This window comes from Manacus candei, unplaced genomic scaffold (genome assembly GCF_025592945.1).
Source record: "Manacus candei isolate 608988 ecotype Guabito, Panama unplaced genomic scaffold, ASM2559294v1 h1tg000153l, whole genome shotgun sequence".
Taxonomy (NCBI): Eukaryota; Metazoa; Chordata; class Aves; order Passeriformes; family Pipridae; genus Manacus; species Manacus candei.
In genome coordinates, this window is record NW_026138201.1 from 1,900,948 (window position 1) to 1,926,298 (window position 25,351).

Genomic DNA, 25,351 nt, shown 5'->3' on the forward strand with positions numbered 1-25,351 from the left:
CTGCTGCCTATTCACTTGGTGTCCAATCCATATCCTCTTGTCTGACAAGCTCTGGCCACCTCTCCAAAGCAGGTTTTGAACTTGAGCTTCAAGTGGGTCTCAGTCTTCACCTCTCCAGTTTCTAGAGCGACTCAGAAGCAGGAAAAGTGGGGAGGCTGCAAAAACAACTTCCAAATTCACCTTAAGGAGCAAAGAACTCAGAGTCCAGAAAAAATACACATTGCACCTCTTTGCAGCACTGGAGAAAACAAAAGGCAGGGTCTGGAACAAGAGCTACAGCCACAGAATTACACTGGCCATGGACACACAATATTTAAAGTCACTCAGGCTGTATATGTGAAAGGTTGCATGAATAACAGACTTGCACATGCAATGTTAACACAGCAAGTGTCAAACACGAGTTCAGGCACAGAAGCAGCGGAAAACAGAGCTGGGAATCAAAAAATCACGCCGTGACATGCTGGGGGAGAAAAAAAAATAAAAGTTCAAGCTTTTGGCCTTGTCCTTCATGCTTCCTTGGTCTTGTACTTGGAATACAAGCAATAGAGAATCCTCATTGTAGTCTTCATATCTCCCTTCACAATATCTGTGGATACACAAACCAGGGACAACAAAAGCAGATGGGAAGTATTTAGCAATGCCTGGAACAGAAAGAGACTGCAACTGCCAAAGGATCTTCCACCTTTCCCCAATTAGAACGGGAACTGAGACAATCTAATTGCAACGAGAAGCAAAATAGGAACTACAGAGCTAGAAAACCAATTATTTATTAAAGGAACTTGAGGAAAAGGGACCTTCACTGCCCTATCTTGCTGTAAGACAGGGTAAATAATGCATAGTAAGAAATAATGTTTCACTAGCAGAGAACTGAGTAGATAATTTAATAGGGCTTTCTAGCCTTAGTTGTTTATGATTCTTCTATGTCAGGAACCATGTTGGGAATTACCTGACACTTTATTTTTGTTGTTGTAATATTTCCATCATCTTTCGTTGCCATTGGCTGCTTTCTTTTTTTGGTTTGTTTGTTTTCATTTAGTTTTCCAGCTTCTGTGTTCTTGGCTAAACAAACTGCTCTTGTATTTAATAACTGCAGTGGAAGAGGGCAACTGATTCAGAGGGTTTACTGTTCTTCTTACAATGTTGTAAATCACTGGGAGCAAGATTAACAATGAAACACTGGTAAATGAGATCCTGGAGCAGCCTAAGTAGTGTAGCTGTAATAAGTACCCTTAAATCATATTAAATTTACTCACTAGCTGAAGGTTTTCCCAGGGAAGCTAAAAAGGACTTGGAGATGTTGGCACCAGCATTTCTTATCCTGATCAACTCTGTGTTTGAGGCAGTGCAGAACAGCCAGAGGGAAGGGAGGAAAGCATGGATTTATCTCCTTTCACACAGAAGGTGGATCTCAGCATGGAGACCTGAGCTCACTCTTTTAACATTAACATAAATAAAGGCTATTTAGCTTTTCAGACTCCCAGCTCTATGTGACACAGCAAAAAGCCCACAGGCAAACTGCTGACATCACCAAATCATTCATGGAAAAAAGAGAACAGAAGAAAAAACCCAAAGTCCTAAATTCCATCTTCCCCTCTCCATGATTCCAAATGTCACATACCAAACACACACATCCACCTCAGAAGTAATTACCAGGGGTTGAGATAATCCTTTCCATTTTCAATAAAGATTTGACTTTCTTATTCAACTCCAGGCTTTTGGGCTTGGTGGAGGAAGGATGGGGGTTGTGCCCTGCAAGGGGTCAGGCTGTGCAGTCCCAGCACCACCCATTGATGCACCCACATCCCTCGGCCCACCAGGAGCTGGTAAAACATTCTTTGTGGAACTTCTGAACCATATTTTTGTTAATTGGAAAATTGGAACTCATCCAAATGAAGCTTTTTTTTGGTTGTGGGTTTTTTTTTGGTGGTGGAACATGCCTGTATATTGATCCAGTGATGAAAGCACTCACTTGGATCAGCTCCCAGGTCTGAACCAAGCATAAGAAAAGCTTAAAACCTATGATTTTCATATTCAGGAGACTGGCCCACCAGCTCTGCTGGGTTTAGATAGAGTGATCAGTGTTTCTGATTTTCAAGACATATTCTGCAAGGTTTCTTCCCACGTGAAACAAACTTGCTTTTAACACACTGAAACTTTTTTATGAGATGGGAAAATAATTTTCCCTCCAGCTCAGCTGCTGTAATTTCCCTGGGAGCTGTCACTGGTTTAAATCTTTAACAAATACTGAATTACCAACCAGTTTTAGTGTAAAGTTACTAAACTTATAACAATCCAACTTTTTTTAGTAGAGAAATAACGATTGTTCAAAACAAGTCTTATTTTACCACTACTATTCATTTCTGAACGAGGAGCTGTGGGGCAGCCATATAATGAAATGTGTCACATTGCAGAACCTGCTCTCTGCAATTAATCTAATTTTTGCTAAGCCAGGATATTAGCAATTCTATTCCAGACAAGTTTGCACGCCATGACTCACCTTCAGAGTTCACAGAAAAATTCAGAAGACCTCCATCTGCCAGCAAGTCCAAGGCAAGGTTAACGTTGTGGAGCTGTTTGAGAGAGATTAATATAATAGAAAATATTATAATATTTTCTCCCTGACAGTGCAGTGGTCAGAAGGCTTTAGAAAATATTTCTCTAGTAGCTAAAGATACTGATTCATAAATATGCACTCATATTCATCTCCTTAGTTTTCATGGAGTGCTCTTCAGAATTTCTACCAATTATAATATAAAATTAGATGTAAAATCCATCTCCAGCAAAATGTATCCCATGAGATGGGCAGAGGAATCCATCTAGTCAAAAATAGACCTTCACAAGTGAAAGACTTGTGTTAATGGATATTCCCATGGGGAAAACAGGCCAGATTCTTAACTGGATCTAATAGATGCATGGAGTTTATTTCTGGGTTTTTTAACAATGCCCACATGCCTACCACACCTGGAACAAACAAAAAATACAGAAGGAAAAAGTTCTGCATGTCTTATTCAGAATTTCCAGATGGGAAATCTCTGGATCAGCTGTATTTGTGAGCTAAAAGTTTCTGCTGGACCACATAAGGGTGTCCACACACAATAAGAGCATAAATGATATCCTCAATAATACTCATGAGGAACTAAACACATCTATGAATGAAGGCTGGAGTTTTTTCTCAAAGTTTTCCTCTGGTTTTTCTCTCCCTTCCCACATCAAAACAGCATCACACACATAAGCAGCAGTTGTGAATGGTTTTTTTAATTGTTCCCTTAATGAACCAGCACAGGTAAAAGGGCCACATTTCCCTCTCTGGAATGCATGTGAGATTTTCAAGGAATGACAACATGCAGATTTCAAAATGAATCTTCAGCCAGAAAAACTAATAATTACCAAAGAAAAGAAAGCTTGAAAAAGGAAATTGTTTTATCCAGCTGCACTTCCAGCTGGACAATTCTCCAGGATTTACAACTGGACAGGAGTCAGGACATTTGGAGTGTTTCAGCTCTGGGCATGTTTTGGCAAAAGTATCGAGTTCACACAGTTTTGAGAAGCCCTGGGGCCCTCCTTCATCATCATCATCTTCACCTCCTGACTTTACAAAGCTCACCCCTAATTTCAACCTGAACGCTTTTGTGATCATATTCTTTGTCACAGAATGCACACCTTTCCCTGCACATGAGCAGCCAGAGGTGGACTTCTTTACAGTTACCTGCAAACCTCATTTTTTTGGCAATAAACACCCCAAAAACACTGCAACAACCCCCCCCACACACACACAGAGTTGTCTTCTTGCACCTGCAGGCTGATCACATCCCGATTTCTGTCATGGGATGGTTTGGGTTAGAAGGGACCTTAAGGCTCATCTGCTCCTGGTTTCCTCATCCCCCCATCCCTCCCTATTTCTGGTATCCATTTCCTCCTCACTCTCACTCCTTCCAGCCTCATTTCCCCTCCCTGCAGTTCATGAAGTGAAGCTCTGAACGTCCAGCTGTCCCTTCAGCTGGAGTGGAAGTCGATCAGAACAGTGCCTGTGGTTGTCATCACTTGAACAACACAAATGAGATCTTTTCAATCTCAGCAAAGGTTACATCTTCCCACTTTGCTGCACCAATTAATGTCTAAAATGACAGGGAGTCAGAAAGCACGGGGGAATTGAGAGACATGTTTTATGTCCAAGTGACAGCTGAACTACGGTCGATCAATATTTTTAGTTATGGTGTCATCCCACTGTGCATCTTGTAATGAACATCAGAGGAGAAGCAAATGCTAAATACCACTTTGGCAAACTGTTCAACAGCAAGCCCAGTGCTCAGAAGGAGCTTTGCTAAAATGAAATTACTCCAGTGGAAAGAACTGTTCTGAAGCAGTGCCCAACCCCATTATATTCTTCTCTGATGCCAGTGATGTGCAGGGTAAGAACTGGGAAGTCAGAGCTCTGATTTGTACCTGAATTGTAGGAATATCTCATTTCTAGAGAGAAATCTGTGAGGCTTGAATAGGGCTGAACCAAAACCAAAACGGTCATCTATGAAATTTTAAATAAGAAAATATTCATTGACTTCCTCTGGATAAAGTTAATGAAAAAGTTAAAAATTTCTTTCCAAGTCAGTGGACCAGGCCTAACAATTCTGAAAACTGGGTGAAGGAGAAAAGGAAGAAAAACTGCTCCAAGGAAATGCCCTTCAAAATATATTTTCCCTGTTCTTAGATTAAAAAAAAAATAATAAATCTATTTTTCCTAATAGCTTAAACAGTTACCCAGCTGACAGCAATGAAATGTTGGTGTTTGAACACAGGTCTCAAACAACTGTGCTTTTAAATGTTTTGATGAAAAGCTCCATGGGAATATTTATTCATTATTATGGGACCTCTGAGAATTTCCATTACAAATAAGACACTGACTGTGCTAAGGCTGGAAATCAGACAAAAGCTTCATCTGTGTGGGGAAGCTGTAATGCAAACCACACCAGAGGAGACATTTCCTTCTCACCTGAAAAGGATCTGACACATTTCACCTTCAGAAATCTGAGTATAACCCAGCCAAAACAGCTCCAGTGTCAAGATTTTCAGAGCTATTCTGTGACCCAAATGAAAAACCCCTGCCCAGCAGAGACAAGCTGAAAATATCTCAAATACCTCAAAACATATCAACATTCCAGACCTGTGGAGGAGGCAGCCCAGCACATGGTACCCTCTGGCTGATGACAGCTTTTACTCCTAAAGCCCAGATGAAATCTGCCTGCTACAGGTTGCAAAAGCTGCCAAGCAGGTCTGGCTGGGGGGGTTACAGCTCCCAGCCTCCAGGGAGGAAAGGATGTCAACTCTCCAGAGCTTTCCAAGCAGAGGGGGCCTTCAAGATGTTCTGGCCATGTCTTGATTGAGGTATATTTTTAGGACAGCGTAGAAAAACCCAGAGGGATCCAGTTCTGCCATGCAAGGGGTGTCATCCCCTAAAAACGTCTGCAGGACAGGCTTGTAGGGGATAGCCCCCTGATTCCCCAGCACACAGACCCTCTGCATTTCACCAGGAGGCTCCAGGAGCTCAGAGGTGCCAAACAAATGCAAGAGGTGCAAACAGCTGTTTGCCTCCCACGAGAAGCTGATTTTGAAGACACCAAGGTCTTGTAAGAGCACCAAAGGTGTGTTTGTGCAGTCCCAAACACACACCCTGCAAAGCCTGCAGGGGTCTGACTTCCCACACAGCAGCAGCAGAGCCCTCCACTGCCATCAAAGGCACTGAACACACGAGGTGTTTGCTGTCTCAAGCTCCAAGTGGTTACAGAACAACCCACCATCTCCGTGGTGCTGGCTGGAGTCAGGAAGAAGTTCCTCAAATTCAGAAAGTAACCCTCCAGTTGTCCAATTAAGATAAGTAAGATAACTCCATCTGAAAACTAGAGGAAGAACGATCTGAAAATTATTTGGCTTTAGTAAATTATTCCCATAAATGCCATTGCAGCAGTAAAGGAATTTAAATGTTAGTTACTCTGGCAATCACAGTCTTATGACTCAGCTCCCTCAACCTCTTTTCCACAGTGAACTTCATATTTAGATAGATAAGGCTCCCAAATTCATATTAGTGAAGATATGACCTTGTAAAAGGACAGCTGTTAGAGCAAACTATTCCAGGTGTGGAGAGAGACACAAGTGACAAATGTGTAACTATAAATGACTGTATTTTTTCAATACTTTTTCAATAACTTCAGAGGCTGAAGCTTGATATCTCAACCTGAACCTGGAAATCATTGTTATGTTGCCAGATTTTAAATTGCTACAACAAAAAGGAGGATTCCTGGTGGTGAGAGGAAACACTGACAAAACCTGGTTTACCTGAGATTCAATGTCTTTCACACTTAATCCTAATTTTCCAACGTGCTGGTTGACAAATTGCAAAAACACCTAAAGAAAACAGAAGGAGAAGAGAGGGAGGGGGAAAGAAAAAAATAACTTTTTCAGTGGAGATTTAACTTTTATGTTTTGCCTAACAGATTTTGACGTCTACTAAAAAAAAGTAAATTACCTTTTTGACAGCCTCCAGTTTATCTGGAGCACGGCTAAATAATTCATCAAAGGCATCATCTGTATCAAAACAACATTAATTGGTTTTATTTTAAATAACTGTCAGCTCAGAGGTTTAATGTGGCTCCAGAAGGAGAAAGGTATTTGCAACTTAAAAACCAGGGAGGAACAGAGTTGTTAGGGGGGTGGGGAGAGATCCTGCTTTTGTATTTATGTATTTATTTATTTTATTTTATTTGTATTTATCAGAGGACGGGGTGACAGGCTTCCCTTCGGTCTGATTACATCACAGAAGACAATTTATTTCATTCAATAATGAAATTATTGAATTGAACTGAATCATTCAATAAAGAAATTATTGAAGGTAATTCCCTGCAGAGGTTCTCAAGATTTGTGCTGCCACCAGTGAGCAATGGCCAAGTTTATCTCTTTTCACTTATGGTTCTTTTGACCCTGAACCTCTGGGATGAAATACTGGGAGAAGAGGAGTTGTCCATTTTACTGCTCTGCCCCAACAGAAACATCACGTACATCAAATCTGCAGAAAAACCAGTCTCCTTCCTTCAAAAAAACCACAAGTTTGGAGACATTGCCCTTCCTCTGGAAACTCTGGGACCTCAAAAATGACCAGTTTAAAGCTGGCACTGAGCTGGCACTGAGCTGGCACACAGCTCATTTCTAAGGAAAGGAGATTCATGGAACGCCCACCCTCACCTCCCTTTTCAGCCCAGGTTTAGTGAGAGCAGGATCCAGCTCCTCACTCAGCCACGACACTGATTCAGGCATGAACAAAGCCTCTGAAACACTCCTAAAAATGAAGAGCACTCTGGCAGCAGAATTAAAAGGAGAGCCAGTTTCTACAGGAAAAGCAGTGTTGTTTTTTTTTTTAAACGGAGAAGCACCTTTTGCAGGAAAGCAAAGGGAGCTCTGCTTAGGGAATATTCCTCCCAAAAGACAGCGCCAGGGAAGCCTCCTTTGTGAAGGGGTTTCCTCACGATTCCCTGTGCTCCCTGTTGGGGGGCTGCTGCAGGAGCAGTGCCAGGGAAAAGGGGAATCCATCAAACAAACCCCTGAGCAACAGCCTGAAACCTGCAGCCGCCGTGCAAACTGGAGAGCCCTCTCCTGGAGCCACGCTTTGGGATTTCTCTCCGCGTCAAAAACAGAGAGAGTGAGCATTTGGAAGAGTGAATTGCAGATTTCTCTTCACAGCAGAACCAACCCACTGAAAGAAACACCTCGTTATGGGTTGGGTTGGGGTTTTTTTTTCCTGTTTTTATTGTCACAATTTCAGCCCACGCTAGAGAACACCCAGTGGAATGAGCGATAAATACGTATTAGATGACATAGTTTGGACCTCTGCAAAGCATGAAAACATGAAAATAAAGGGCAGAGCAGGGAGTTGAAACAGTTGCCTTGGATCTCTGGGGATGCAACGTGCTCCTTTACCTTCTTTACAAGGAAGAGCAGCTCCCACTGAAGCCTGAGCAGTGCCCAGACCTTCTGCAGGCTCTGTGCACGTGGATATTTTTCCCCTCAAGTATTTCACAGCCCTGAAAAGCACTAAAGGGTAAAACCTCTGGGGATGTTGGTTTTACTGAGCTGCCACCAGTAGACTTCAAAATCTAGTTTGCAAACTGTGGAAAGTGCATTGGAACTTTGGGAGCAACAAGCACAACCCTGAAGGCTTTATGGTCATAAACAGTTCCATAAATCCATGACATATTTTGCCCCCGGACAAGGCTTTGTTGGGTCATCATTTCCTGTTGCCTGTAATCCAAGGGCAAAGTGGTCACCCAATTCCCAAACTGCATTGTGATGATATGAACAGACATTAACATTTGGAGAAAAACACCAGGAAAAAAAATCAAAAAATCCCTGAATCTCCACTGACTTTAGTGGGAGCACACTGATTTTATGGTGAGGTAAAAATGGCTCAGGACACGGTGTATAACAGCACACAATAATGGAACACTGCACTTGGCAGTGCCAGCACTTACTTGACTGCGCTTCTGTGCTCTCTCTGGAAGTGCAATAAAAAGCAGGAATTAGAAAAATCATTCAGCAGAGCCAACCTTATTCATAAGCAAAGCTTATCTGCTATCTTGTAAAGGAGGAGATAGAGCTCCAAGTGCCATTAACTTCATGTCAGAGTGACTTTCCAAGAGACATTTCTAAGTACACTTCTTATCTGCATAAGCTCCTGGAAGCCTGTGAGATTTTAACTGGCCCACAGACCAATGAATTTTATAAGCACAATCCTTAATATCCTCTTCCAATAAGCTGCTCATGATATTAGAGTTTGAAGATGTTCTGGCATATAAAAATGACAGTAGGAAAATCTGTTTCTAGTTCTTGGAATGATATCCATATTTTCTCAGTATATAAATGGTATCTTACTACTTAACTCCTTTGATAATGGCAGTACCTCATAAACTCAACAAACCTTTCTTTCTCAGCAAAATAAGGAAGGAATTGCCTCCTTTCTCTTTATTTAATGACACAACAGCAGCGAATTAAAAATACACTTAAACCTTTGTGGCTTTAGAAAATTTCTAGTTTAGTCTAGCACAGGTAGATTTACAGTACTGGGATTTTATTACTGTATTTGCTATGAAATTCCACACCAAGCCTTAGAAATAATCATGCATATTATTTTAGAGAAGTTTAGGTAAGGAATAAAGAAAGGTCTTCTGTCATAATACCAAATCTGAAGGGGGGGATAAAAAAAGGAAAGAAATCAGAGAAATAGCTCAAATGCATATGCAAGCCTGGGTTTGCACCCTTTGTCATCACCATGATCCCAGCTATTTTTTCCAAGGGAGAACACACCCACAATGGTTCTTTTCTGGTTGACAGTGTTAAAAAACCCAGATATATCCCCTCTTACTTGTTGTCTGTGATATTTTCCACCGCATTTGATGCCTTTAATCCTCTGGAGGTGTTCTGTTGAAAGGACAATAAAAAAACTGGAGTTTGGCACACACACACACAGAGAAATCAAAAGCAGTAACGAGGCTTTCATGACTTGTTTGCAGCACTGGAGGTGGTCACCTCTGCCTTATAATAACCTTGTGCCACGGCCTGCCACTCACAGATAAATCCCCCCTGCAGAGGACTTCAGTTTTCTGGGATGCTTAAATTTAGGATGGCAATTCTTGACTATTTCTAAAGCCCCTTGGGAGCTTTTCTTACATCCTTGTTCCTTTTTTCCCCTCTATATAGTTCTCAGTACTCCACATAGCATCAAAAAAACAGTGCTTCCCCCAACTGACAGCCTGAAGAGACAGGCCAGTAAAAACTCCCTTCCCCCAAAGAAAGAAACCCTCAGCAACAAACCAGTGTCATAATTTATGAGTATAGGTTTCTACTTTAAAACATTTAGAGACAGTAACAGCAGAATATCTTCTTTTTCCTCTTTACAGGCACCAAAAGCTGTTTTCAGTTTGGATAATTCCTTTTTTTTTTTTTTTTTGATCAAGGAAGAAAAACAGCATAGTGTTTCTCCCCTTTAAAAAGTAGAGCTGAACTGAAAACTAAATCTAATCCAACAAGCTGAGAAATTAAAAGGTTCACAGAAAATATAGATACAATTCCAAGCAAGTTAGCCTTGTGAAAAGACTCTGGGTCCTATTGGAACTAGAAATACCTCAATGGTGATTGTTTCCACTTGAACATTTGGAGGCAGAGCCAGGTTGGGATTGAAGTGCTTTGCTATTGCAACCAGGAGGTGCAGTGTGCTCAGCAGGTCCTTTGTCAAGATAGCTGTTCCATGGCAAGAAAGAAAACACTGTTCAGTGTGCAAAACGAGTAAACTTCCCTCCAGCATCGGGAATTCTCCCTGTGCAGAGGATCCCAAAGTCGTGGGGGACCATAGCAGAGGTGGGACACCAGACTGGGGTTTGTACAACATCACCATTTAGCAATAGCACAGCTTCAAAGTTCTTGTTGGGAGACACGTGTGTGGACACTGAGGGCTGGTAAGGGACCCCCAAGCCACACACCCAGGGGAGGCAGAGCCAGTCAGGGGCAGGGATTCCTGTCTCACTTTTGATTCAACCAGTCGTTGAAAACAGGCTGTTTAATTGCTGTTCTGGCAGCCCTTTGCCTCCCAGCAGAAGCCCTGTGATGGATAGTTTCCTCCTGTTTCACTTCTGCACCTACATTCCACGCTCCACTTCAGCTGACTCTCCTCCAGCTGCAGACACTTGGCCACAGCTCCCATGAGCACAGACAGTTTCTGCCGCTGTTTCTTCTCCGTCAACGCGATCTTGTCGACATCCAGCTTGAGGGACCCCAGCTTTTCTTTGAGGCAGTCCACGGGAAGTGTAAGGCAAAAAAAAAAAATTAAAAAAATAAATCAGAACCACGAAATGGCAGCAAAGCACACGAAGCCTTGTTTTAGATGTTTGATTGCTTCCACAGCCCCACAGCCTCATGCCTTGTTAAACTCCTGTGCTCTCTGAAAGCCTCAGTAAAATCAGTGAAGCTCTGCAAAAGGGAGAGGACTCAAGTCATTCCTTGCAGGATCATCCCCCAACACTCTCCATTCCTTCTTTTCTTAATGGATGCTACAGAAACCCTACGAGTGAATCTTTCCTGTAGATGGTGTACAAAGAAATCCTCAGGTAACTATGAAAACAAGCCAATCCTGTCCATGCTGCTGTTCTCAGCCTTGGTGGAAAGGAGACATGATTTGAAAGACATCCCCAAAGAGAGTGAAAAGGGAAAGAAAAATATAGTAGGGAGAGGAGAGATGGAGAAATCAAAACAAACAACAGGCTGCTCCAGGAGGTCACACCTTCATACAAGCACCACACAGCACCAAAAGCCTCTTTTAGACTTTTATCAGTTCCAGTTCCAGCCCAGTTCTTTAGACCTAGAGCTGTTTAATTTTAATTTTTTTTTAAAGCAGGAAAACATGTATATTACAGTGCTGATTCCATCCAATGTTTCTCAGAGCACCACAAGTCACCTTTGTGCTCCTCACTTATGAAATCCTCCTTTCTCTCAGACACGCCGAATTTCGCACTTCAAAACGCAAAACCTTTTTATTGTGTCGACTAGCAGGTCAAAAGATTTTCCTAGAAGTAAAATAATTATGTAAAACAACAGTGGATCATTGGGGCTTTTGCTCAGAATTGCAATTGTCACAGCTGGTTCAGTGCAGTGCTTCCTCTGCTAGGGAAGTGAGACCCTGGCAGGTCACTGCCAGTGCGAGTTGGGAGGTTTAGTCTCTGATCTGGAAGTTCCCCTGTGACGTGTCTGGGAACTAAACTCAAAGGAACAGCTTACCCAAGAGGTGATGAAGTACCAACCCATCAAACAGGTCTTCTTCCAGACTTTTAACTACTATGTGTTCCTCTTGCAGAGTTCTGTTAATCCAGTCAATCAAAAACTGCAGAGGAAAACAAAGCAGCTGCAGTTATATTCCTGTTGTTTAGACAGAATAGCACTAGGCTGTGCTTCACCTTTCTCTGTAGTCCCTTATCACATCTTGGTTTGCTTTCAACCTCCATGTCCTTTGTGCTTTTTGGTTGGTTTTTAAAGGGAAGTATCAGTTAGTTCTTCCCGCTTTTCAAGTGAGGTAGACACCTCACTAGTTATATTCCTATGAATTCTGTGGAATGGTTATAGAGCTGGGAGACCCATTCCCACTTCCAGCAAGGAAAAGGCTGCACATTACACTTCCCACCCCCTGCCTTTATCATATATCACAGAATTCACACAAATTCAGCTGCCAGGCAGAAGTTTGTAAGAAAAGAGGTTTCACTCATTCTGTGGGTTATTCCTTGTACTCATCCACGTTACTCCCACTCCTCCCTTTCCTCTCCTACTTTTGTTTCCTTTTCCTTTTTGCATTATTATACTGCACAGTCCCCAAATACTTTTTTGGGGTTTTCTTACATGGCAATCCTCCCACCAGCCTTTCCAATATCCCTCCTGCCTTTGCAAGGGGCAGCTGCTCAGGAAGCCAAGGAGAGCTGGCTACAACTGGAAAGGAATCACATGTGCTCCTACATGAAGAGCACTCCTACTCCTCAGCACTTCCCCAAGCATGTGTTCTATCCACATATTTTGATGGAAAGGCTGAAGCAGAACAGAAAAGCAGTAGCCCCAGCTGGCTGCTAACATGGACATCCCTCTTGAAAGAAGGAGGGGTATTGCTTGTATCACTATTTGAGGGAGTGTCTGGAGTTTGTCTGCTGTAAACAGAGGAGAAAATTCATAGCAGGTCCCTGTGAGTTATCCAACATTAACAAAAATGTAAAAAGGGTTTGAAAAAAACATAAATATCTTGCTTGAAACTGCACAAGGAACGACAAATGCCTGAACTGAGAACCTGCCAAAGTGTAACACAAATTGTGTGCTAAGAGTGTTCCAGAGCAGAAGGCTGTGCTCCTCAGCTAATGCTTGCTTCAGATGTGTGAGGGGTAGAGCAGTACCTCAAATACAGAGGGAAGTCAGAAAAGCAGCACATAGTGCTGAGGACAGACCTGTCCCATCCCTCACTTGCTATCTCAGCTCCAGCCAGCCACATCCACGGCCTGCAGCTCACACAGCTCTGCTTTCTGACCCACTCAGCTGCAGGGCAGAGCCTTGTGTCTAAAAAGGAGGAAAGGAATACTTGGAGAAGTTTGCTGCTGGCTGCCCAGTGTAACCATCTTCTATTCTACATGCAGCTCGATATTTATAGTAACCACAGTGAGCCACTTCTCATTCCTTAGTTCTCCAAAGACACCTCAAAATGAAAATGCAGTGAAAAATCTTTCTCCCAAGACAGTTTCCTTGCTTCCCTTGAAGACACCTCCCTGTCCCTGTCTCCATCCCAACCCCTTCTCTAGAGAAGCATCAATTCTTTAGATTAAGAAGACAATCAAGTGGCACTGATGGGCACCCAGAGGGCTGTGCCTCCCTCAGGACTCAATTTCCACCTCCACATCATGCAAAGAAAATAAATTAGACAATGAAGAACATTCTTTCAGGAATCCCTGTCAGAAAATGGATTAAGCACTGAAGCTCACAGAGATAATAAACTGAGCGAAACTCTTCATTTTTGGCAATCTGGAAAGAACAAATCCAGTGTTTCTGTAGACAACATAATTGCATTTTGCAGCACCACCTTTCAGATTTTCTCTTCTGTATAGAAACATTGTGAAAGCCTGACACAAAAATCAAATCTTTTTGATCAAATGTGCCCGAAAACGTAATACAGGAACGCACCTATCCACGGGTTTATAAATGCCAGATAACACAAACATCAGCACACAGCTTCAGCTGCTTTTCATAATATTTATAACAATTTCAGCACCTCTACAATGCAAGAAGTGCTGGTCTCATGAGAGACATGCCATTTTCTTCCAGGGAATTGCAGTGTGTGAGCCTTCCCCTGGGCTGTGCCATTAGAGAAAGGCAGTGACTGAGCACACGGGGCGTGGGGGGTGTCAAAATTACTGGGAAATAAAGCACTTTCCTGTGAAATAGGATTCACCCCTCCCATTACCTCAAGCAGGCAGTGTACCCTACAACAACCTGAAAGCTTTTCTCCTGGATTCCTGGTGAGTTGCATGCATGCTCTCCATCCCTTCTCCCTCTGCTCTCTATCCCCATCAGGCTCCATCGAGTGGAGGCAGAAGACAAGACAGATAAGAAGCAACCCTAAAACTTGTTATCATGGGGCCAGTGCAGTTGGATTCTCATCACAAGGAAGCAACAGCTGGATGTCTCTGGTGTGCCTCACCCACATCTCCCAGGCTAGGAGGTGTCACACAAGAAACAACTCAGTTTTTGAACTGCACTCAGCTTCACACCCAGCACTGGTCACTGCATTTGAAGCTTGGTCCTGTTTGGCCCCAACCACCCTGACACTGTTCTGAGGCAAAAGCTCTGGTTCAGAGCTCATTCCCACTTGTAGAGAGTGGGATCTAAGCACTGGGCTGAACACAACAGGTTCTCTGGTTCCTTTAAGTCAACAGGTTAAAACAACCCGAGGTGAGGGTTAAACAATATAGTGAAAGAAGTGGTACCTGTTTTAATTGTTCCAACTTGGGATTGTTGCTTGAGGTGGGTTTTATGAGTTTCCTCTTCTCACCTGTGGAAGGAATCAAACATTACCACTGTCAGATATGACTACTGCAAGTTTGTGGCAAAATCTGCTGCGAGTTTGATATTCCTAATAATCACTAATTGCCCTATGTAGAAACACTACCATTTTTTGTTTTAACTGATTCCTCATCAGTGAAAAAATGGTACATCAGACTATTAAAACTGCTGTTGGAAATGATGCTTCAGTGTAATTCAAACCAGTAAGATCTGGATGGACAATTCTGGAAAGAGGAAAATAAAGTCGGTCAGAACCTTATATTATTTAAATTTCATTTAAATAACCAGCTGGAATTTGTATTGCTTCTTCATGATCTGCCTCCAAAGAGTCAGCAGCCAAATTACACACAGATAAAACCATGGGATCACTGCTGAAAAATATACAATTCATCTGCACTGCACATTTTCTGTTTGGTTCTTCAGGTGGTTCTTTGGACCTTTTTCTCTCCAGGTTCATAAAGTACATACCTTTAGCAATGATGGTCTCATTTAGGAACTGATCAACTGTAGAAGGCTGTGTAAACACATTTAAAAAGTCTGAATCCATTGTCTTTTCTCACTCCTGGTAAACTGATAAAAAATATGGGGGGAAAAGGATCATTAGTAAAGGCACATAAAGATCAAAATTATTGCTAAGAAGAAAACAAACTGAAGGGGGTTTTATCAGTTACTGTTTCATGATCAGTGGATTGTTTTAAAAAAAAAACCTGAAAATATATTTAAATGTGTGTAAAGAAAAAGAAGCTAAAAACAATTTTCATTTTTCCTGTTAATCATCAAAATGTAGGAGAAAAAGCCCTGAAGTACTAAAACTTGCTGTAATTCCATCTAATTCTGTTTTACCTCTAACAGGTGAGTAAAATCCTATTTCAATTGAAATTAAAAAAACTTTCAGTCCCAAGGTATTAACAAGTATCTGCTAGAAAATTTGAAAATTACCAATACTTAGAGACTATTAAATCAAGACCACAGTAGTTAAATTACCATGCTGCCTACACAGATAACACCAAAGACAGAGCCAGGCTCTAACAGGCAGCTTACATGGCAGGGAATGTTCAGTTTTAAGTGCTTGCTTAAAGTCCACAAGACTAAAAAAACCAGGATGCTTTAGCTTGGCAAAGATTGAAACTCAGCAAAAAGTTAGAGTTATTGGAATCTGCAGCTCCGAAGGCTCTCCCTCACATATTTATTACAGGCTCCAGTCAAAGTGCTTTGTGAACATGTATTTTTTTTTAACAGGGATTTTGCCAAGGCGAGAATATTGGTACAAAATAGCCACTGGATGCTTTTGCACATCAATCTGGTAATTCAAGTTGGCTTAAAATTGCCAGCAAGGTACTAGGAGAGAGGGTCACAAGGGACTTAATTTCATTATGGTGGCTGCAAAACTGAGTGCTATCTCTAAAAACGTCCTTGATAAAATAAAATAGGAGAAATTGAGTCATGTAGTGCCTGAGGAACAACTGAACTATCTGAGATAAGACTGCCCTGAGAGAGAAAAGTTAATTAATACAGAGCAACCTGAGGACTACTTACTTTTAAATTAGGTTTCTGACAGCTGTTATGCCTTGGGAAGTCCTGCTCATAATGGTAATTGTCTGTGTAAACCACAGCTCACACTCACTCAGCTTTGCTGCAAAACTCAGCTTGTGTCTCTCTTATTTCCCTCGACTATCTGCCCCTCAGAGGGATGTGTTGTGCTGCCACACCCTTGGGCTCTGCGTGGCCCAAACATCAGAAGCCACTCTAAAATTTGAAAACCTGTAAGGAAAGGCCTGAAATTCAGAATGTGCAATAATGTAATATCATCTCCTCTAAGGCCTCAGTCCTGTGACCTGTTCAGTCAGTGTTAAAACTGCTGCTCTGGGTAACCAGAATGACTTGCCCATTACCCAGTCCCTGACAGCACTTCCCCCAGAAGTAGAATCTTGGGGGGGAAAAAAAGAACCCCAAAAACCCACAAGCAGAGCAAGGATATACAGAAACTTCCCTAAAAACCACTTCAACAGGGCTGCAATTCAGCCTTCTTGAATCAAAACTGGGGTTCTGGTCATCAGGAGTTGTCAATATGTTGATGTTCCTCTCCTCCCAATTCCTGACACTGTCTGATTTTTGATCAGGCTGACACTTTAATGGAGCTAATTATTATATGTCCAAGATCTTATTGCTAAGCAGCAACACCCCTCAGAGCCCATCATTTGTCTGCAGAGCCAGTGTTGTGTTTCACCTCTCATCTCTCAATATTGATTCCCCACAGGCATTGCAGAGCCTGAGCACTGCAGCTATTTACCACTTAGACTGGTTTGTTGCTAACAATTAGCATTCACAAGCAGCCCTTCCTGTGGCATGAGCCTTGGTCCTAGATCATTGTAGGAGACAACTGCTTGAATACTGATTGTAAAGGCATTTCATTGTGACAGTTTTAAATAAAACTGAGGTCTAATTATTGACTATGAACGTGACTTGCAAGTGAAATTTTCTCAGGTCAGGAACTAGGCTATTGCACAACCTTGCAATGCCACTACTAGTTCTCTAGTTGGGTCAGAGCAGTTCACTTTTCCTCCATGGGTCTTCACAGTGTGACTGTCAGATACCCCTGAGAAAAAGCATTAATGAGTGGTGGGCTCTGGCTTACAAACTACCTGTAGAATACACACAAAGCACTTACCAGTGGTACCAAACTGTTTCAACTGCTTTACTTCCTCCTTGAAAAGGCAAAAGCCCTACTCTGCACTAGCTCACTTTCCTGGGAACACTTGTCTAGATCACACAGAGAAGGGAACAAAAACCAAGCGGGAATGTCAATGTTAACATTTCCGTCTTCAGAAAACCGCAATAAAAAAATAAATAAGGAAAAAAGAGAATGTGCATTGTGCACTGAGTTTAAAACTTACTTTTACTTAAAACTTACTTCTACTTCCCTGTTTAGGGCCAGACCTTTCAAGAGCCACTTTTTGCCCATCAGCATCAGACGTTATCTCAGCAAGAACAACCCACATGGACACACGGTTAAAAAAGGAGTCCCTTTTCCCAAACTTACTGTTCTCTCCTCCAGTGGCTCTCCAGCAGCTCTTCCAAGATGTTCTCCGAGCAGGCACGATGGGATCTGTGTGTGGGGGGACTGGCCCCAGGCTGGGAGCCTCTGCCATGCAGGGCAGCCAGGGTGTGTGAGGGGAAGTGGTGTGGTGCTCACTGCTCCTGAAAACGAAACCAGCCTCGCATCCGGAACCTCACCGGCTGTGTGCCTGCTCCCTGCTGCAGGCCAGAGTAAACAGGCACACAAATGCAGGAAACGTGCAGCTCCTGGAGCCCCAGAGAGCACTGCAGAGAGAGGAGCACTCCTGCATGGCACTGCCCAGCTCTGCTGCCCTGCCCTGCCTCCGGGGAGACTCGCTTCGCCTTGGCACGTAACCATAAACCAGCCAAGAACAGCCAAAATCCTGCTTTTACTCATGGTCCTTCAAGCATTTGGTAAAGCAGATCAGCACCACTCTACCCACCTGGTGGAAGGAGACATCCAGGCAGGAGATGAACTCATTTGTCCCTGGAGAGCCCATTAGCCACAGCAGGGCCCAAAACCCTGAGAGCAGAGTTATCCCCACTAGGCAGTGCTGCTGCTCTTCCTCCCCTCTGCCATCACTGATTAAACAGGAAAAGCTTCCTCCAGTGACCAGTTTCCCTGGACATTTCCTGCAGGTTCCAGCTACATCTGTTAAATCTCCCAGCAAGCAAAAGTAACCCAGCAGTCCTCCACCAACCCCCAAAATGAGAGACCAGACCAGCCACTCTAAGCTGGTCTGGTTTAACTCTCTGAAGGGACTGACTCCTGTATTGAGCTCCATGCCAAAGACAAGAATGGACAAAATGGGATAAAGGAAAGTGGGCTGAAAACAGATTTCCAGCTGCCAGGAATTCTTAGTAACTGAGAACTTAACCCAAAATCCTGAAGCAAGGGGCAAACATAACTCTTTCCTAAGCAGAAAACAAGCACAACAATACAACAAATTAACAAAGACCCAGAGTACCTTCTCACCTATACAGAAGTGCATTCTGCAGTCTAAACATGTAGTAAGTGAAAACCAGAAAGCAGGTATTGTTGGAGATGCTATTGGGAACTTTGGCCACAGCCAGTTTCATATCAGCAGGCAGAGGGAGCAGGAAATCCATCTGTAATTTCCAGGTCTCTCCCTACTTCAACCAGCAACACCAAGGACTTCTTTCTTGAAAGCCTCCTTCACAATGGGGTGTCAGTACTAAAACAATAATTCTGGAAAACACATGATGGACAACCCTCTTATTTTCCTCCAAAACCTGACGTTGCCTGTGGTGCATGGAGCATCCAGTCTTCTCCAGAACAGGACTAGTAAATCCTGCATTGGAGCTGCAGCTGATTCCTTGCCCATCTCCCCCCACCCCGAGTGTTCCTGTGCATTCCCAAAGCACATCCCATGCACACACACACCCCCACACACACCTGGCCCTCACTTAAAAACAGCCACTGAAGAACAATTCAAGGAACCAACAGCAGTCCCACCAACAAGTTCTCATAATGCATTTTCCTGGTTCCCCACAGCCCTGCAGTACTGGAGAGCCACTCTGTGCTCTCTCCATACCAGAGCAAAGGGAAGCACACAGACATTTCCAGTGTCACTCCAGACTTCCCAAGAGCTCTGTAGGCACAAACTGGCATGCCAGGATTCCCTCCTGTGCTGATGTGCAAGAACTGGCTCCCAAACCTTCTAACAGGTATCAGACAGTGTAATTCAGTTGCTTTTCTCTTGTGGAAGGAAAAAGGTAAACGAGTTGATCAGATCCAGCAGCTGAGCAATAATAATAATAAAAAAAAAAGCTGAAGAAACCTACAGAAGATGTAGTTTGTGCTGCCCACACCATCTCATCATCTGTACCAGGGCCAGAAACAGAGATCACTGCTTTTCCTGGTGAGCACAGACCATCCTATGTCTAAGATCCTTGATGGCTGAACTTCACCATTCAAAAGTTCTTCCCACAGACTTGTCCAATTAGCAAAAAATAAAAGATGGAAAAAACATAGTGATCATTATTTGTTTATTTGAATAAATAGTACAACTGTCACAAACCATGCATAACACTCCTGCTGTGAATTCTAGCAAACATAGCATTGCATTGTAACTTGCTTACAGTACACAACTCTTATCACTGTGCTGGGTGCCTCCAGCATGTGACAAGCCCAGAATTTTATCTGCAAGGCTGGTTTTTAGTAGTTAGAAATCCAGAGTAAACACTGTTAAAAACAGTAGAAAAGACTCTTAAAAAATACATTAATACTGAAAGCACTGGGACGTGGAGAAGAGGGGTAAGAAATCCTTTAAGGTTTAAGGTGATTAAAAAAATCTGCCACTGTTGGTTTTTCATCTTGAAAACCAGAATGCAGCTGAGTGTCTGAGCTTCTTCTGTGGTAAGAGAGCTCAGTGGAACTGAGTATGTCCAGTAAATGCACCTAAAAGTCAAGTTGTATGGACTGGAAAAGACAGACATTCATTAAGTACTTCCAAACCGTGGAAGCTGCAGAGCATCCAGCACTCCAGGTGAACCCAACAGGGTTGAGATCTGTCCCACTGGTACCCAGGGAACAAATGTCAAACCCCAGTAACACAAAGAGATCGTGAATAACACGTTTAACATCAACTTGGAGGCAGGACAAAAGCAGGTGCTCAGAGAAGCTTTACCTACATTGCTCTTCCTGGAAACTGGACTCATTGGGATGAGGCTCCAGTTCAATTAAATCTGCCCTGCTCACAGTCCTGTTAACAATAAATACAGTGTCTGCAGGAGCAGTGGGTGGGAAGGAGCCAAGGAACGAGTGTTTTCCCTGTGCAATGTTTACAAACAGACTTAAAAACAACAGAACGTGGTCTAACACCTCCCCCAAACTTGCTCAGGGCATCCAGCCTGCAGTCCTGGCTGGGACATCAACATAAGGCTGCAGTCCTGGCTGAGAGGGATGTTCCCATAAGGAATGCCTCAGGCTGCAGCAGAGGGCCTCGGGGTTCTGCAGAGTGACCAGAAATGCAGAACTGAACAAACTCCTAAAACCTGTCAGTACAGTCACGTCTGCTCACATGCCATGAAGATGCCAGCTGTACAATCCCATCTCAGAAAGAACCATCCCCAAAGCCAAATCCCTCTTATCAATCCCTTCTTGTTATTTTCTGTTTGCTTTTGGTATTAATATTGCTCCCAATTTCAAAAACTAGACTCTCTGGAGGTCTCTCCCAGCAGCTCAGAGAACAGAAACAGCACTGGCCCTTCCACATCACCTGAAGGGAGGTGGGTGGAATGACAACTCTTTAACAGGCTTGTTTCCCACAGATAACACTGCATTAAACTAAAAGTTTGAGAGACCTTTCAGTTCAATCACCTCCCAGCCCCGTGATCCCCTTGTTTCACAGCACACAATTCACACCAATGTCCTTAACTTGCCAGGAGAGCTGACCCACGAGCCTCTGGTACCTCTGTAAATCTCCTCTGTAATAACTGCTGGTGCTATGGCAGTTTAGTGGCCCCATCTGAACTCCAAGTCCAATTTTTCTGGGCTCTGTATAAACAGTGAGAGGTCTGCTCCTTCCTGAAGCACAGGCAAGCAATGATTCCCCCAGAGAACCTTACACAGCAGAGGAGATCTGAATTTTTCATGCAAAGAAAGGGCAACTTCCTTCCATCTTTGTTTCTGGGGAGGTGACCCAAGTAATTCAAATGCTAAAGCTCAGAACCCAAAAATATGAAACAAAAGCAAAAGAAGCCCATTTCTCTCCCTTTGAGATGAAAAAATGTTTAAGGAGGGAAGGAGAAAATCCCAATTGTAAAATTATACCATTCAAAGATCGTGGTTCCTCTTGAACCTGAGTTCAAGGGTAAATAATGTTTGGTGTAAGAAATCCATTTTTAGGGGAAGAATATGCCTACTTATTAAAGGATTCAAGTGAGCTCATGGAGCAGAGCAAACCTGCCTGTTTATAAAAGCCTGACCCCCAGAACCCTACAGCTGCCAACAACTCCAACAGGAGTAATCTGACCCTTTAACTCCTATATGTGAAATGAAGAATCAACCTTCAGACTGCCAAGCTCATTATTTCAGAAAGGACTGGGGGCAAAATGCATTAATCCAGTCTGTGCCTGTCTGACCAGCTGCTGATTGAAGCTGAATGGGTAACAGTGGCTCTAGCAACCAAATTTCTCCTAGAAAAGAGATAAAATAAAAATAGGCATAAAAAAGTTAGTTGGTCATCCCATTACAAGACTTATTCTGTGTAAACACTGAATGGAAATAACACTGAGTAGAATGAGGTGAAAAAAAACCCAAAAACTGAAGCTTTTGCCATGAGCTTCAGGTAGTGCCTGTAATTCCCCTCAGCCCAACCCACCCAAGAGAAACCCTATTTAACAGAAAAGGCTCAGTTTGTAAATAAATCCCACTGCTGGTTTTCTATTTTCAACACTTGAGCCTGGAAAATCATCAAATGCCAGTGGCAACCAAGGAGTGTACAAAAGAAAGCCTAGTGTAGAATCAAAGAGTCTCCAGCCATGAGGAAGGTCTTGTGTTTTCCCTGCTTATTAAAGTAGTTAGTGGTATATTTCCTTTATCAAAAGCACACTTGTAGGTTATAACAAACAGCAGATCCAATCTTCTGGTAAAAGTGTGACATACCTACACATTTTCAAGTGACGTAGAGAATACACATGCACTATTTTTAGTGGAATTGTCATACAAAGAGCTACAGACAGACCACACCAAGTGCAGAAAGAATGCATGAAGTGGAGCATAAGGCACAAGGGGGGTGTGCAGAGGGCGTGTTTATGGTCATTTCTGCCTTGAAGGATGAAGAGACCTCAGCAGGATCACCTCCAGGATCACTCGACGTTCTTGTACTTGGTGAACAGGTTGTACAGAACCCTGAGGGTAGACTTCAGGTCCAAGTTGACAACATCTGTGGGAGAAAAGGAGAGAAATCCTTAACCTGCATTTTGCTTTCCCTCATTTGTCCTGAAAGGAACAAAAGCCCCCAAACCTCTGAGCTGGAGGGATCAGCAATAACCCCCCCCAGAGTTCTGATCTCCCCAAGTCAAGCCTTTCCAATGTCCCAAACGATGCTCTTACAGCCACAGGGAGCTTCTCTGGGAAACAGAAGGAAGGTAATTCCCTTCTCCATCTGAAACTGGTTTACAGAGAAGGTCTAACTCTGTCAGAGACCTGGAATAAAGGCTTTGGGAAATGACCACTGACTTCCCTGGCCACGGGAGGAGTGAACGAGCAGTCACACACCTCCTGAGGTACCAAACCTCACACCCCCACAGCTCTGCAGGGGGATAAACCATGAATAAGCAAAGCAGGAGTTCTCAGCAGACTCAAAGCTTTCTATTATTTAATATCCTTTCTTACCACACTAGGCCAGGGAACAGGTTCCATCCTATTGCTGTAATAAATGCCCAAGAAATACCAGAGACATGTAATCCAGGGACTATGGGGGGAGGCACAGCACAGAGAAGGCTGAAGGAGTAGAAGGAAAGGCTGGATACAATATGTAAGAAAGGAGGAGGAGAAAGAGGGGAGAAAAGAGGGAGAAAAGGTAGAGAAAAGGGGGAAAACTGGATAACACTCTAACCCCCACATTTCATCTGAGATTTTCAGTAACCTCTCAGACTTTCTCTCTACCTTTTTTCCTACACTATTTTACATACTTTGTTTATGAGTTTTAGTTTGCATTTGTAAGAGAATCTTCCCCCACCACAAAGAAAGATCCTAACTGCTGTGAAGTCACACACCCTGAAAAAAAGAAAGGTCCTACCTGGATAACTGAAAATGAAACATAATTCTAATTTTCCCAAGAACAACAGAAAGCTGCTCACTACCACAGCATTCTCAGCACCAAGACCCAGTTCCCTCAGAGATGCATTTAAAATGTAAATTTAGACATAGGAAAGAGCACACTGCATGTTTTCTTATTTTCTTTTTCTTTTTATGCATCTTCCAGTGGGGAAAATTCCACCTCCATTCCTTGACAATGCAGGATTAAGGTTAATTACCTTCACTGTAGTAATTCTAGTTTGCCACTTTCCCAACTTTCAGACCTTGTTATGATTTTGTTTGCTGCATTAAAGAGTACAGAGCATGAGATGCATCCTCCCTGTGTGGGCTATTACAGTGTTCCTTATTGATCAGTGTCTAACAGGCATTCCCAAAAATAAGCGTATTCCCAGCCTCCTGTTTCTTATTTTAGGATAAAACATGCACAGTCATAACACTGCCAACAACAACGAATAAAATGTTAACTGAAAGTGGCCATAAATCATAAAAACAGTTTAAAATATTCCATTAATTTAAAACTTTCACACTCCCTAACAACCTCATTAGAGGCTAATAAATTAATCCACTAGAACATAGTTCCGCTGCAATAACTCAGCATCAAGTCCTGCTGCAATAATTCAGCATCAAGTCCTGCTCCTGGCCCAATCTACTGAATTTTGCTGGAAAACCAGAGACTGGGAGATGATGTGCATGCTCCTATTTTTATTTACACCTGTACAAAGACACACTCAAATATTTAACAAGGCCTCTTGCAAGCACTGCAGAAAGCAGCCATTCTAATTCAAGAGGCATTCACTGCCCAGTTCATGCTGAAGGACATGGATGCACCTGACAGGTTTTGCAGAACAAACAATGGGTCAGCATGGCATTAACAAAGCACACCACACACAGAATATTTTGCAGAGCCTCAGAGTCTCTGCCAAACTGAGTTACTGTTTTAGGAAACACAAATTACATGGCAGTGCTGACTGTCAAGACCTCACACAGGATTCCATGAAACTCTGGTGGCAAGCCATGCCCTGTCCTCTCCACAGGAGCAGTTTTCCAAGAGCAACAGTCAGTTTTACAGGCAGTTCCAGCCACAGACATCCCAGGAGCACACTCACTCCAACAGCTGGGAACCACTGGGAATGGGGACACACAAAAGGGGGAGGAAAACACACAGGAGACTGTACATCCTGCAGCAGCAAAAAGGAATGTTCTGGGAGCTGATTTAGCTCTCCAGCTTCTATTAATAATTAGATCTTCAATCAGTAAAGCACTTAAACATAGTCTGCTGCTTATTGAATCTGCACACCTCGTCCTGAGCAAACAAAAGATCTGCTGTAGTGTCCTGCCATTCCTGACAGTGTAAGGATACAGGAAAGCCTTATGGGAAGGTGGCCTCCTCTGTTGGGTCAAATGATGACAACAAAACAAAATGAAACAAAAAAGGACAAGCTTTCAACTAAGTCTGTCTTCTCCTAGGTTTTTAACATTTTCTCTCTCTAAAACCAGGCTTGTCCAGCTTACCTGGTCTCCTGCTGCATCTCCTTAACCCTCCCACTCAACAAACTGCCATCCCTGCCCCTGTATTCCTATTTCTCCAGCTTCCTTGTTCTCCTCACACACCCACTGACTGAGCTCCAAGAGTCAGAGCACACCTTTACTTTCCCAAGTTAGTGTCTTGTTTCACAATATTCTTCAGCAGCACCTTTCATCCCCAGATTTAAAACAGGATACACAGGTATTTAATATTGTCTTTTGTCCCTCACCATAAGCAGCTCCACTATTTGTTAATCGATTTATCATCACCACTTTGTCTCATTTTAAGTCAGAGTAAACATTTCTTGGGGGCTCCTAGTTTTTCTTTGTTCTGAGGAAGCTTCTAAAACACACCCAGTTTGTAAC

General features: G+C 42.9%; 2 protein-coding genes across 5 annotated transcripts in view; both read right to left on the bottom strand.

The window, feature by feature from the left end:
• Nucleotides 1-409: 409 nt before the first annotated feature.
• On the bottom strand, nt 410-17,950 carry PARVG (parvin gamma). 2 transcript variants are annotated; one of them, XM_051772475.1, is made up of 13 exons: nt 17,657-17,950; nt 15,085-15,186; nt 14,541-14,605; nt 11,809-11,911; nt 10,678-10,818; nt 10,163-10,278; nt 9,404-9,459; nt 8,514-8,536; nt 6,518-6,576; nt 6,328-6,396; nt 5,790-5,891; nt 2,498-2,570; nt 410-460 (listed from the first exon to the last, which is right to left on the bottom strand). In XM_051772475.1, exons 2-13 carry the CDS (start codon nt 15,161-15,163, stop codon nt 438-440), a joined length of 909 nt encoding a protein of 302 aa, XP_051628435.1. In that variant the 5' UTR covers nt 15,164-15,186; nt 17,657-17,950; the 3' UTR covers nt 410-437. The 2 variants fall into 2 exon arrangements, with proteins under 2 accessions (XP_051628435.1, XP_051628434.1); XM_051772474.1 differs by having other exon boundaries at nt 410-586; nt 17,657-17,946.
• Nucleotides 17,951-19,666: 1,716 nt separating this feature from the next.
• The window catches only part of PARVB (parvin beta), a 50,798-nt gene continuing 45,113 nt past the window's right edge, over nt 19,667-25,351 (bottom strand). For all 3 annotated transcript variants that reach the window (XM_051772468.1, XM_051772471.1, XM_051772470.1), the window contains exon 13: nt 19,667-22,583. In XM_051772468.1, the coding sequence (XP_051628428.1) occupies nt 22,507-22,583 (77 nt within the window). In that variant the 3' untranslated portion in view covers nt 19,667-22,506. The remainder of the gene's footprint in view (nt 22,584-25,351) is intronic.

Bases quoted from the DNA above. Each gene is read 5' to 3' on its own strand.
- PARVG (XM_051772474.1), bottom strand. From the start codon at position 15,163: ATGGATTCAGACTTTTTAAATGTGTTTACACAGCCTTCTACAGTTGAT. The intron at 11,912-14,540 runs GTACCACTTCTT...TTTCCTCTGCAG, and splicing joins AGTTGGAACAATTAAAACAG to TTTTTGATTGACTGGATTAA. The intron at 5,892-6,327 runs GTAAACCAGGTT...TTCTTCCTCTAG, and splicing joins TGAAAGACATTGAATCTCAG to TTTTCAGATGGAGTTATCTT.